At 44.5% G+C, this 8,727-nt stretch overlaps 2 protein-coding genes across 2 annotated transcripts; one reads left to right on the top strand and one right to left on the bottom strand.

Annotated features, from left to right (window-relative positions):
• The first annotated feature begins 390 nt into the window (after positions 1 to 390).
• Positions 391 to 4,384, top strand: LOC141013396 (polyadenylate-binding protein-interacting protein 2-like). The gene is made up of 4 exons (XM_073487106.1): positions 391 to 472; positions 735 to 924; positions 3,398 to 3,589; positions 3,681 to 4,384. The coding sequence occupies exons 2-4, from the start codon at positions 784 to 786 to the stop codon at positions 3,744 to 3,746; spliced, it is 399 nt and encodes a 132-aa protein (XP_073343207.1). The 5' UTR covers positions 391 to 472; positions 735 to 783; the 3' UTR covers positions 3,747 to 4,384.
• A 784-nt stretch (positions 4,385 to 5,168) lies between these two features.
• LOC141013395 (exosome complex component RRP40-like) lies at positions 5,169 to 7,842 on the bottom strand. The gene is made up of 4 exons (XM_073487105.1): positions 7,581 to 7,842; positions 6,790 to 6,939; positions 5,889 to 6,040; positions 5,169 to 5,808 (listed from the first exon to the last, which is right to left on the bottom strand). The coding sequence occupies exons 1-4, from the start codon at positions 7,803 to 7,805 to the stop codon at positions 5,601 to 5,603; spliced, it is 735 nt and encodes a 244-aa protein (XP_073343206.1). The 5' UTR covers positions 7,806 to 7,842; the 3' UTR covers positions 5,169 to 5,600.
• Positions 7,843 to 8,727: the final 885 nt, after the last annotated feature.

The following is an 8,727-nucleotide window of genomic DNA, read 5'->3' as shown; positions in this document are numbered from 1 at the left end:
GTATTTACTAAAAATAGAAGAGCCACTAAAGTCCAATATGATGAGCACTAAAATGTAATATAGCATTTGCAAAATATACTATATATTTTAAATTAGTAATTGTATCACTTAAAATATTTAATCTATGTGATTTTGGGTTTTTTTCTGGCACAACTGGGCTTCCATACCTCACATTTGTTTTTAACACAGGTCCTTTAAAGATACAGTGGCGCTAAAACACCTCATGAATTATTAATGTGGGTTAAATCACATGTCCGAAGTCCAAAAAAGGATCTTCCTACTGTCCCCTTTGTTTTTTATAGGTCACGTAGAGCACGTGAAGGCAGCAGGACGGTTTATCCAATCAGGAGCGAGCACAGAGTGACGTCAGCCATGTAAACAAACAGAGGCAGCGCGGCCATGACAGTTACAGCAGAGTTCTTCACAGAGTTCACCGTCTGCCCCGCTGCCGTCGAGCAAACCAGGTTTTCAGGTATTTCACTCATTGAAACACAACGTTTTATTTTCTTACATTAACGAGACGTTGTTAAATGTGTGTGTTCGTGTGTTTCTGTTAATGTAAGTCACATATTTATTCCGGTGTGTTTACTGTAAAATGGCAGTCAGCGACAGTCGCTAGCTGGCTGCTATTGTCTGTCAGACAGCGGCCATCTCAGCGACCCTGAACACACCGCACCGACTGTCCGCTGTCCGTCGGTTAACCGTGTCTCTCCCTCTGTGTCTGTGTGTTAAAGTGTCGTCGGTCCGTCTGTGGTGATCCAGGCTGTCTGTGAGGAGACTGACATGAAGGACCCGAGACTCAGCAACGTCAACACCAACATGACTATCAGCAACGAGGTCATCCTGATGAACCAGTTCAACTCCGAGGAGAACCCGTTCGCAGAGTACATGTGGATGGAGAACGAGGAGGAGTTCAACAGACAGGTGAGGAGAACCAGGACCGGTGACACACCTGAGGCTCGAGTTATTAAAGGGCAAACACAGCCCGTAAACACCGACACACAGCTGACATGTCCGGCTGGAAATCAGGTCAGGTTATGTCATCAGAGGAAGGTCATCCACAACTATTTATATCCAGAAATATGCATGAACAGAGGCTCAGGTGTCACAGGAGGGCTGACCTGTTAATGACCTTTTATTCATAAAACATACAGATGAAAAACACAATAAAAAGATTCACAGAGTAGACATTTCACCACTGATTTCCAGTCAGTAGATCACTTTATCATTAAAAAAAATTTACTTAAAAAATATAAGGTGCTAAAATCCACAAAAAAAATATAAATTTTTGGTTTGAGTTTCAGCTAATAATTACTTTCCTTGTTGATTAATCTGATTATTATTTTCTGGATTAAGTAATCAGTTGTTTGGCCTCTAAAACGTGATAAAATGTATAAACATGTCAACCAGTGTTTTGTCCAGTTTACTGTCACAGAGGAAAGAAAAGAGAAAATATTCACATTTAACGAGCTGACATCACAGAATGGAGACTTTAAATTATTCAAACTGATTCACTGATTATCAAAATACTCTGATTGATTTAATAGTTGACTACTAACAGATCGATCGTGCAGCTGTTTGATATCATTGTAAGTTAATTATTTTTATAGAACTATAGTTTTTTGTTATTTTAATAAGTGAACTTTGTCTCGGGGAAATTGTGATGAACATTTTTGACTAAAGGATGAAAATGACAGTCAGTTGAGTAGATAATCATTAGTTACAGCTGTCCAGTGTGAATACTTACGTTCAACAAAGGAACCATCACACCACCTGTAATCCCCTCGAGAGCGTAACACCTGCAGAAGAGCTGTTCTTAATTTCTCTGTCATTTTTATCAAACCCTTTATCGGACCTGACTCTGTCTCTATTATTTTTGCGGTACCATCTGGTTACTGTGTCATCGCTTCCTCACAACAGGAGGACAATGAAAAGAGGAGACAAATTTGTGTCGTTGAATCTAGAGCTGCAGCAATTAATCAATTAGCCGATCAGAAGAAATTCAAGAAAACAGTCAAATGTCAGTAAACAGTTGGTGACACAACACAATACACTAAATGATGTCACATTGTGTTCGAATGTGTTAATGGACATTTTTCAGCTTTTTCAAAGTTTATTAGCCCAAATAATTGATCAATTAAATTGATAATTAGAATAATCATTAGTGGTGTTATCACGACTCTGCACTACTTCACCATCAACAATAATCAATAATCTGACATTTTCACTCTGATGGATCATGAACTCATGTTTTAGAGGTCAGTGGAAAGAAAAAATATCCAAATAATATGAAACAAAACAAAATAAGACTAAAAGTTATTGATAGTCTCAATGAAATCATTGTTATTTTGTAAATAAAAAGTGATAAAATGCAGAAACTTAAAGTCTAAAGTGACGTCTTCAATTTTCATTTTCTCTGACCGACATTTAAAAACCCCAAATTTGCCGTTTTCTGTTATTGAAACCCAGGAAACAGCAAATTTGAAACAGAAAAGACGTCCTGACTGATGGTGTACAAACAGCAGTCTGCTCCTTTGAATCTGTTTGCTGCAGACATGTCCTCTGGTCATGTGACCCAGATACACCACCTCCATGATGAACTGTGGCTGTGTCCCAATTCAGGGGCTGCAGCCCACGAAGGGCGCATTTGAAGGCCAATTACGTCACAACGCCGCGCGAAGGCTGTCCCAATTGGAAGGCTCCTCCAAATGCAGCCCACAAATGCAGCCTGCCCTTCCCTCTTTTCGGAGGACGCACTGCAACTATCCTTCGCGGCCTCCCATATCCCAAGATCCTTTGCGCACCGCTGCTCAGTCCCGAAACAGAAGAGGAAGCAAGAGAAAATGGCGACATCAAGTGGCGCAGACATGACATTAAAATTTAAGTAATGGGTTTATACTCGGTTTTTAGTCATTTGAACATCCAACGCCAGATATGTTAAACTTCAAGGGACTATAAAACCTCCAAATTTTAACTTTCAGTTAAAATACGTGACGCTGGTAATGCTATGGTAAATATAGTTGTTATTCACCAATGGGTTCATGTTTATTTTGTAATGTTGATAATTCAATTTAGATTTGACACATTTTGTCGTTAATTTTTGTACACACACAAATAAATGTACGCGTTTGATAGATTTGAACCAAAACAGACTTTAACGCATCTCTTCATTCACAATCGTGACGTAAGGGTAAGGGGCGGGTACATCTGGTGATGCAAGCAGGAAATGCTCCGAAGGCTAGACCGTCCCATTTAACAATGGTGGACGCGGCTTTCGAAGGTACCTCCGAAGGAACCTCCGAAGGACCCGGCCTTCGTGGGCCGCAAAGGCCGCGTCCTTGAAGGATGCAGACCCTGAATTGAGACACAGCCCTTGTGTGTGTGTGTGTGTGCGCAGGTGGAGGAGGAGCTGTGGGAGGAGGAGTTCATCGAGCGCTGCATCCAGGAGCTGATGGAGGAGGAGGAGCAGTGGGAGTGGTTCATCCCGTCCAGAGACCTCCCGGCTCAGACCGTCACTCAGCTGCAGGACCAGATCAGCCTGCTGGTTCTCGACACAGACGTTCACGCCGACGCAGACTTTGATCTCGTGGTGAGTTCAGGCTCTGGACATGTTGTTTGAAATCTGATGTTTCTGTTTTAAACCGACCTGCTGATGTCATCACTCTCTCCTCCTCCTCCAGATAAACAGCAGTCTGAACCCCAACGCCAAGGAGTTCATCCCGGGAATCCAGAAACACACTATGTGACCCCGCCGGGCTCCGCCCCCGCCCTTGTCCGCACTGTGACATCACTAACAAGATGTCTGCCGTATTTTATAGTCGCCACTCGACCTTCAGCCTGCCGTGTTGCCAAAGTTCTGCGCTCGCATGTGTTCAAGTTCAGAGTAAAGTTACTGTTAGTTACCGCCATCCTCCACCCGTCTGTCTGTCTGACTAAGTGTGTGTGTCTGTCTGACTGAGTGTGTGTGTGTGTGTGTGTGTGGTAACTCTCTGAATGTAAATCAGCTGAGAGTGTTTGTGTTCACTTCAAGAACAAACTGGTTTCTGTTACAATCAGCTCTGATGTCTCCGCTCACAGTCTGAGCTTTTATTTGCACTTTTATAAAAACCCCAAAACAAATTTGTGTTCACATTTTACTCTAGTTTAGACCCGGTCCAGTCTGATCTGGTTGTTTTGGATTCCTTCTCTCTGTATTTCTTCGTCTTCTCCCAGAATCCTTTGTGAGCTGCCGGCACTCTGCTGCCTCATTAACTGATGTTTGTTTGTTGTTTTTTCTAAATGCACATAAAGTACTGTATAAAAAGTCATATAAAGAAAAAAGTTGTAAAAAAATATCTATTTTTTCTTAATCTATTTGAAAATAAATGTTTATGGAGAAAAAGTCTCAGTTTGTTTGACTGCAGTTATTTTCACCTTCGTCAGTGTCTGATAGAAACTAACAGTAATTATATATATATCATATAGAATAATCAGCACGTTTTTTTAATGAATGATCTTTTAACCAACTAGTCGACATTATATCTGATAACTATTTTAAAAAGATATTCAGAAGACAAAACATTAACAAAACAGCCACAAATGAGAAGAAAGAAAACAACTAAAACAATTGATTTTTTACATTTGTTGATGAATTTAAAGTTAAAAAAACGAGTTGAGTCGACAAAGATAATTGTCGACCACTTTTATCTTTCAGTGTGACTTTGGTCTGTAATGTTAGATTAATAATTAATAATGATAATCTTATAACAGCAGTTTTTAAATTGAGATCGTATCAATGTATTTTCTCTGTATGACCCCTCTGGTCCTCCGTACTGCTGCACCACACTGAGCCACACTTAATCAGGTTCAACTGACGTTTTAAACATGCAGAGATTTCTTTACAGAGTGGAGCATCTGTCTGTCAGTGAGGATCTCTGATGAGTACAGACTGCAGTGACATCATCATCATCATCAGTGATGTTTCCTTCTTTTTACTGGTTGAAGTGGAAAATGAAAGAACGAGTCATCAGTTGAATTCATCCTCCAAACCAACAGGGGGCAGCGTATCCCACAGTAACCGCTATCGGCTAGCTGCAGTTAGTTGTAGCTTAGTTCATTTTAATTTTTTTAAACTAAAATTCACCGTTATAAAAATAATTTTAAAAAATTCATGCTGGATTCAAACTGGAACCGGTTCTACTCAGAATTTTATTGAAAACATAAAAACATCTGAAGCTTCTCTGGACGTCTTCTGGGTTTTTGTCTTTTTTGTCGCAAGCAGCCGAGGACAGAATTCAGAAATACGGCTGAAACAATAAACTGTTTGTCTGTTGTTCATAGTTTAGTTTCACAAAAACACATTTTGACCCGTCCAAAAGGTCCGAGAACGTTTTGTTCTCCGGGTCAGAACTCTGTAGGATCCGTCTGATCCACGTTTTAGACTGCAGCAGCAGACGGCACCGACAAACACGACTCTGATGTTTCAGCTGGGATGGAAAAAACTGTGCAATGGTCCTTTAAACTCCAACAAACTAAATCAGTTCTGCACCAAAAACCCGGAACCAGAGCCCCTGAGAACTGCTTCAGGTGGACCAGCAGGTGTCCTTGTGGTCCGACCCGGTCTACAGCGCCCCCTGTGCCACCCTCCTGAACAGCTGCTGTCTCTGCGGGGCCGTCATGGTGTCGCAGCTCTGCAGCAGGTTTGCGATGACGAGCGTCTGCTGGACGCTGGAGGACTTGACCCACAGACGACCGTTCATCCCCAGAACCAGCTCGCAGGGGAACAGCTGCTGCAGGTCCGACAGGACGTCACTGTGGGGGGACAGCAGCCTGGACGGGGGGGACACAGTCTGAGAACAGAGACACTCACACCTGCTCACTGACACACAAACACCTGAGGCAGCTCGTACCTGCGGACCAATCCCAGAGAGACGCTGAACAGCAGGCCGCCTCCTCCAAACACTCCCATCCCATTGGCCCGTCCAGAACTGTCCACACACACCAGCTCCGGCTCCATGTCCTTATTGGCTATGACGAACTGAGCGAACACCAGGTCCCCCACCTGCACAGGTAACACACGGGGAGGGAGGGGTCACACACCTGGACCTGCCTGCGTCCTCAGATTCTCACCTGGACCCATCTGTGTCTCACCTGGACCTGCCTGCGTCCTCAGATTCTCACCTGGACCTGCCTGTGTCCTCAGATTCTCACCTGGACCTGTCCGTGTCCTCAGGGTCTCACCTGGACCTGCCTGTGTCCTCAGAGTCTCACCTGGACTCATCTGTGTCTCACCTGGACCTGTCCGAGTCTCACCTGGACCTGTCCGTGTCCTCAGATTCTCACCTGGACCTGCCTGTGTCCTCAGATTCTCACCTGGACCCATCTGTGTCTCACCTGGACCTGCCTGTGTCCTCAGATTCTCACCTGGACCCATCTGTGTCTCACCTGGACCTGTCCATGTCCTCAGATTCTCACCTGGACCCATCTGTGTCTCACCTGGACCTGCCTGTGTCCTCAGATTCTCACCTGGACCTGCCTGTGTCCTCAGAGTCTCACCTGGACCCGTCTGTGTCTCACCTGGACCTGTCCGAGTCTCACCTGGACCTGTCCGTGTCCTCAGGGTCTCACCTGGACCTGCCTGTGTCTCGCCTGGACCTGCCTGCGTCCTCAGATTCTCACCTGGACCTGTCTGTGTCCTCGGGGTCTCACCTGGACCTGTCTGTGTCTCACCTGGACCTGCCTGCATCCTCAGATTCTCACGTGGACCTGCCTGTGTCTCACCTGGACCTGTCCATGTCCTCAGAGTCTCACCTGGACGTTGGGCCGGTTCCTCTTGGTCGCTCCCTCAAACGCCAGGTAGGACAGAGACGCCTGCTCACTTCCTCCAAAGTCCACCTTGAAGACGTCTCCTGATTTGACCGTCACGATGCCAATGATGGTCTCTCCTTTAGCGGGGACATACTGAGGACACAGAGACAGACTCAGCTCCCAGCATGCACTGCTCCAACACATGTCCTCTTCTGACGAAATGTCCTCACTTCACAAAAATCTTCACTGTTAGGTTGACTTTACTTTAGGTCTTCTACCTGGATCTGCTGATCTCCGCTTAAAAATATACCTTTTTATTTTGACTGAATCCGGTTGTTATTACTTTAACTTTCAGAACCAAAACTAAAGTTCTCATGAACGGATTTGGTCTTGTGAGTAATTCGGGGTGTGACTGGTTCACCGAGCGGTACTGTATTACTAAATAATCTGATCTTTTCAGAACCGAGTCCCGCTGCTCGCTGCAGTAAAGCCCGGCGGTCTTCAGCGGACGGAGGGACGACATGACAGCGGACCTGATTCATTCAGTGTAACTCTGAGAGCACCACGCACAGCCTGGTGACATCATGTTACAGCCGTAATCACAGCTGGAGCTTAATGATCTGATTCAGTCTGAAAGTCTTGTCGTATGACGCGTTTGAGGTCTGCTGACGACAAAACCTTTAAATTGCGACTTTTCTAAATGGGATCCTGCCTGTTGTAGAAGCTGCTGCTGGACGCAGACTCACAGTAAACGGCTCGTTCGTGTCGGTGTGAACAGGACGTTAAAGTCTCACCCTCCTCTGCTGTGAGTCGATCCAGAACATGTTGGGCTGTTTGTGTCGGAGGACGCCGCTTTTACACACCAGCAGCCGGTCTCCGCTCCGCCTCAGACCCGGACCACACACCACCTTCTCCGGTTTAACGTGATCCGTCAGAGAGATGGTGTCGTCGGCCTCAGAGCAGAATTCATCTCCCGGTAACAAAACCTCCCCGACTTTCTCTTTTACAGCAGAAAACATCGCGACTCCTTCGCAGCTCTGCTCACATGTGTCGCTGCTGCTGCTGTTGTTCGACGGACAGAAATAAATGTGACACGCAGGACACCGGAAGCTGCGCCTGCAGCGCCCTCTGCGGGGCGCGAGGAGCAACAACATGTGAGCACGTGACTGAACATGGAGCTGCAGCTTGTTTCATGTTATATAAATAATATGTTTTGGGACAATTTAACCAAATAAAAATTATTTTTATAATAAAAAAACACGTTGGCTGTTTGTTGTCCTGGTTCTGATCACAAACATTTAAACTGAGGTTTAACCACAGCAGTTTTGATTTTTAATCCAGTTTCTCAGGTGTTTGTGATGAGTTCCTCTGAGCAGCAGGGGGCGCTCTGACCTCACTGGACTGAGCAGAAGCTTCTTCTCATGCAGTTGTTAATATTTATATTTATTTATATATTTATTTATTTGAGTAACTGACCTGAATGATTTACACGTTGTGTGTCTTCACACTTCTGCTGCTCATGTACATTAAATCAGTGTGTCGTTGTGTCTCCTGAGTCGTTTAAATTTTAAACCTGGTTTTAAATCAGTCTGACCACGGCTCAGGTTCATGTGCTGACTCTGGAGGGCCCGACCCGCAGCTGAGGAACTGGACTAAACACACTGTTTATAAAGTAGCTCAAACATCGATGCAGGAGTATTTGTACACAGATCATGTATTAGTACTTTGACTTTATGAACGTGTTTTTCTGCAGTGTGACGTCCTTATAAACATGGTGATTAAAACTGTTTTCATTGGTGGAAAGTAACTGAGTACATTTATGAAAATACTGTGCCTCAGTATCATTATCAAATATTTGTACTTTACTTGAGTATTACATAGAAATGAGTATTTGTATTGAGTTCCTCTGTGTTTCCTCAGCTGTGGGTTGGGGTCAGCAGC

This window comes from Pagrus major, chromosome 18 (genome assembly GCF_040436345.1).
Source record: "Pagrus major chromosome 18, Pma_NU_1.0".
Classification (NCBI taxonomy): Eukaryota; Metazoa; Chordata; class Actinopteri; order Spariformes; family Sparidae; genus Pagrus; species Pagrus major.
This window is presented reverse-complemented; position numbering and strand designations above follow the sequence as displayed.

Bases quoted from the DNA above. Each gene is read 5' to 3' on its own strand.
- LOC141013395 (XM_073487105.1), bottom strand. From the start codon at position 7,805: ATGTTTTCTGCTGTAAAAGAGAAAGTCGGGGAGGTTTTGTTACCGGGA. The intron at 6,940-7,580 runs GTGAGACTTTAA...CTGTGTCCTCAG, and splicing joins TCGACTCACAGCAGAGGAGG to TATGTCCCCGCTAAAGGAGA. The intron at 5,809-5,888 runs GTACGAGCTGCC...CCCCCCGTCCAG, and splicing joins TCTCTGGGATTGGTCCGCAG to GCTGCTGTCCCCCCACAGTG.
- LOC141013396 (XM_073487106.1), top strand. From the start codon at position 784: ATGAAGGACCCGAGACTCAGCAACGTCAACACCAACATGACTATCAGC. The intron at 925-3,397 runs GTGAGGAGAACC...GTGTGTGCGCAG, and splicing joins AGGAGGAGTTCAACAGACAG to GTGGAGGAGGAGCTGTGGGA. The intron at 3,590-3,680 runs GTGAGTTCAGGC...CTCCTCCTCCAG, and splicing joins ACGCAGACTTTGATCTCGTG to ATAAACAGCAGTCTGAACCC.